Genomic DNA, 1,908 nt, shown 5'->3' on the forward strand with positions numbered 1-1,908 from the left:
ATTTACGGATTGCGAGTAAATATTTTTTGACAACAGTGTATGTGTGTGAGACTCTTTCGTGGAATTCATAAAAAAATTTCTGAATTCTCAAGACTGAATAAACAAAAGAACAGAAAATCGGTGAACTAAATAGCGACTGTCATCGAGCTCAAACTTTGTGAAGAATTCGGTTTTCTGAATTGTGCGAGTTTACATTTAATTATATGGTGATTATAGTCTTCCAATGCTGACACACAAGAATTTTCAAGACTGCCCTACTGGCATGCCTACGGGCAATTATATGAATCCAGCATCCATGCCGATGTCGATGAATTATTCCAACCAAGGTTTTGGAACTGGTCTTCTGACTCCGCAAAGCATGGGGGCAGTTGCCCCCTCTTGCATGTCGCAATCAATACCTCCCATTGCTAGCATTGCCCCGCTGAATCACGTTGGGGTGAACTGCTCCAATGATGTCCAACCTTTCGTCGGTGGTGACTATGGATTAAACACGCCGACGGACAATTTAGCCATTGCACAACGAGCCCGGACTGACAAATTTCGCCGCAGTTACACCCACGCGAAACCACCGTACTCTTACATATCACTGATCACCATGGCCATCCAGAACAGTCCTGCTAAGATGCTGACTCTGAGCGAGATCTATCAGTTCATTGTTGACTTGTTCCCGTACTACAGGCAGAATCAGCAGAGGTGGCAGAACTCGATACGACACAGCCTCAGCTTCAACGACTGCTTCGTCAAAGTCGCCCGCACTCCCGACAAACCAGGGAAGGGCAGCTTCTGGGCTCTACACCCAGATTCCGGAAATATGTTCGAGAATGGCTGTTTCTTGAGGAGGCAGAAGCGATTCAAGTGCAGCAAGAGGGAGGCGATTCGTCAAACGCAGAAGGCCCAGAAAGATGACGGGATGCCGAAGAGTCCGGATGGAATGTCTATGTCTCCATCCAAACCCGATTCCAAGCATAGTTCGGCCCAAAATCGACAACATACCAGCCCTTCTAACGTCCCCTGCTCAACTTCCGATCCCTTCCATGAACGATAATTACCAACAAATGTGCCAAGTCTCAACGAACGGTTTGAATTTCCCGCCTGACAACACGAGAAGCAGGTTGGACTGCTGCAAACAAGAAGAGATGCTCTACCCATCCTTTAGATACTCCGATTCGTGCATAATGTCTAACGTACCTATGGATACCAATCAACAAGATGCCATGAAATCTCTTAGTGACTTTTTTGCGCTACATTCCATGAAACCAGAGCCCGGTTTCAACGCCACAAGTCATCCTTTTTCCATAAGCAATATTATTTCTCATACAGATCCCAAAATGGACGCCAAGATGTATGACATGCCCGTGCCATCTTATAGCAATTATGGAACTAATCTAAATTCTACGGAAAGCATGCCGTATTTTTCCCATGCACCCTTTTATTCTGTGCCACAACCTGTTACAACAGCTATGTGAAATCTCAATCTACATTGATGAAGTGCTAATTGTTTAAACTTGTTTCTCAGAGTTGATTGTTATGTGTTTATTCAAGTTAAAGTTTGTATAGTTTGTTTATAAACATATTTAGATATAATTTAAGAGTATCTGAAGTGATTATACGCTCAGACTGAAGAGTTTTTCAATAAGGAAAACACAAACATGTTGAACTTATAAATGTATATATACCAAAGAAAGTTTGAAAAAAAAAAAAAAAAACAGTGAAACATCTGTAACGTTTAAAGTAAGTCATAAGCCATATTCTTGATATTTCCTGTTTATTATTACTGTCTATTTTGTCTCATTTTGAATTCAAAAAAAAAAAGTTTAATTTGTTATAAAATTATCCTTACATATTTCTCATGTGTTATCTCACGTATACGAAGAACGTTATTTATTTACAAAACATTAATAGCTTTTT

The 1,908-nt window shown here is 40.7% G+C and overlaps 1 protein-coding gene across 1 annotated transcript; it reads left to right on the plus strand.

The window, feature by feature from the left end:
- The first annotated feature begins 223 nt into the window (after positions 1-223).
- On the plus strand, positions 224-1,466 carry LOC129221415 (silk gland factor 1-like). The gene is given in 2 exon segments (XM_054855899.1): positions 224-1,024; positions 1,026-1,466. Coding segments are annotated over 2 exon segments (1,242 nt in total).
- The last annotated feature ends 442 nt before the right edge of the window (positions 1,467-1,908 follow it).

This window comes from Uloborus diversus, chromosome 4, assembly GCF_026930045.1.
Source record: "Uloborus diversus isolate 005 chromosome 4, Udiv.v.3.1, whole genome shotgun sequence".
Classification (NCBI taxonomy): Eukaryota; Metazoa; Arthropoda; class Arachnida; order Araneae; family Uloboridae; genus Uloborus; species Uloborus diversus.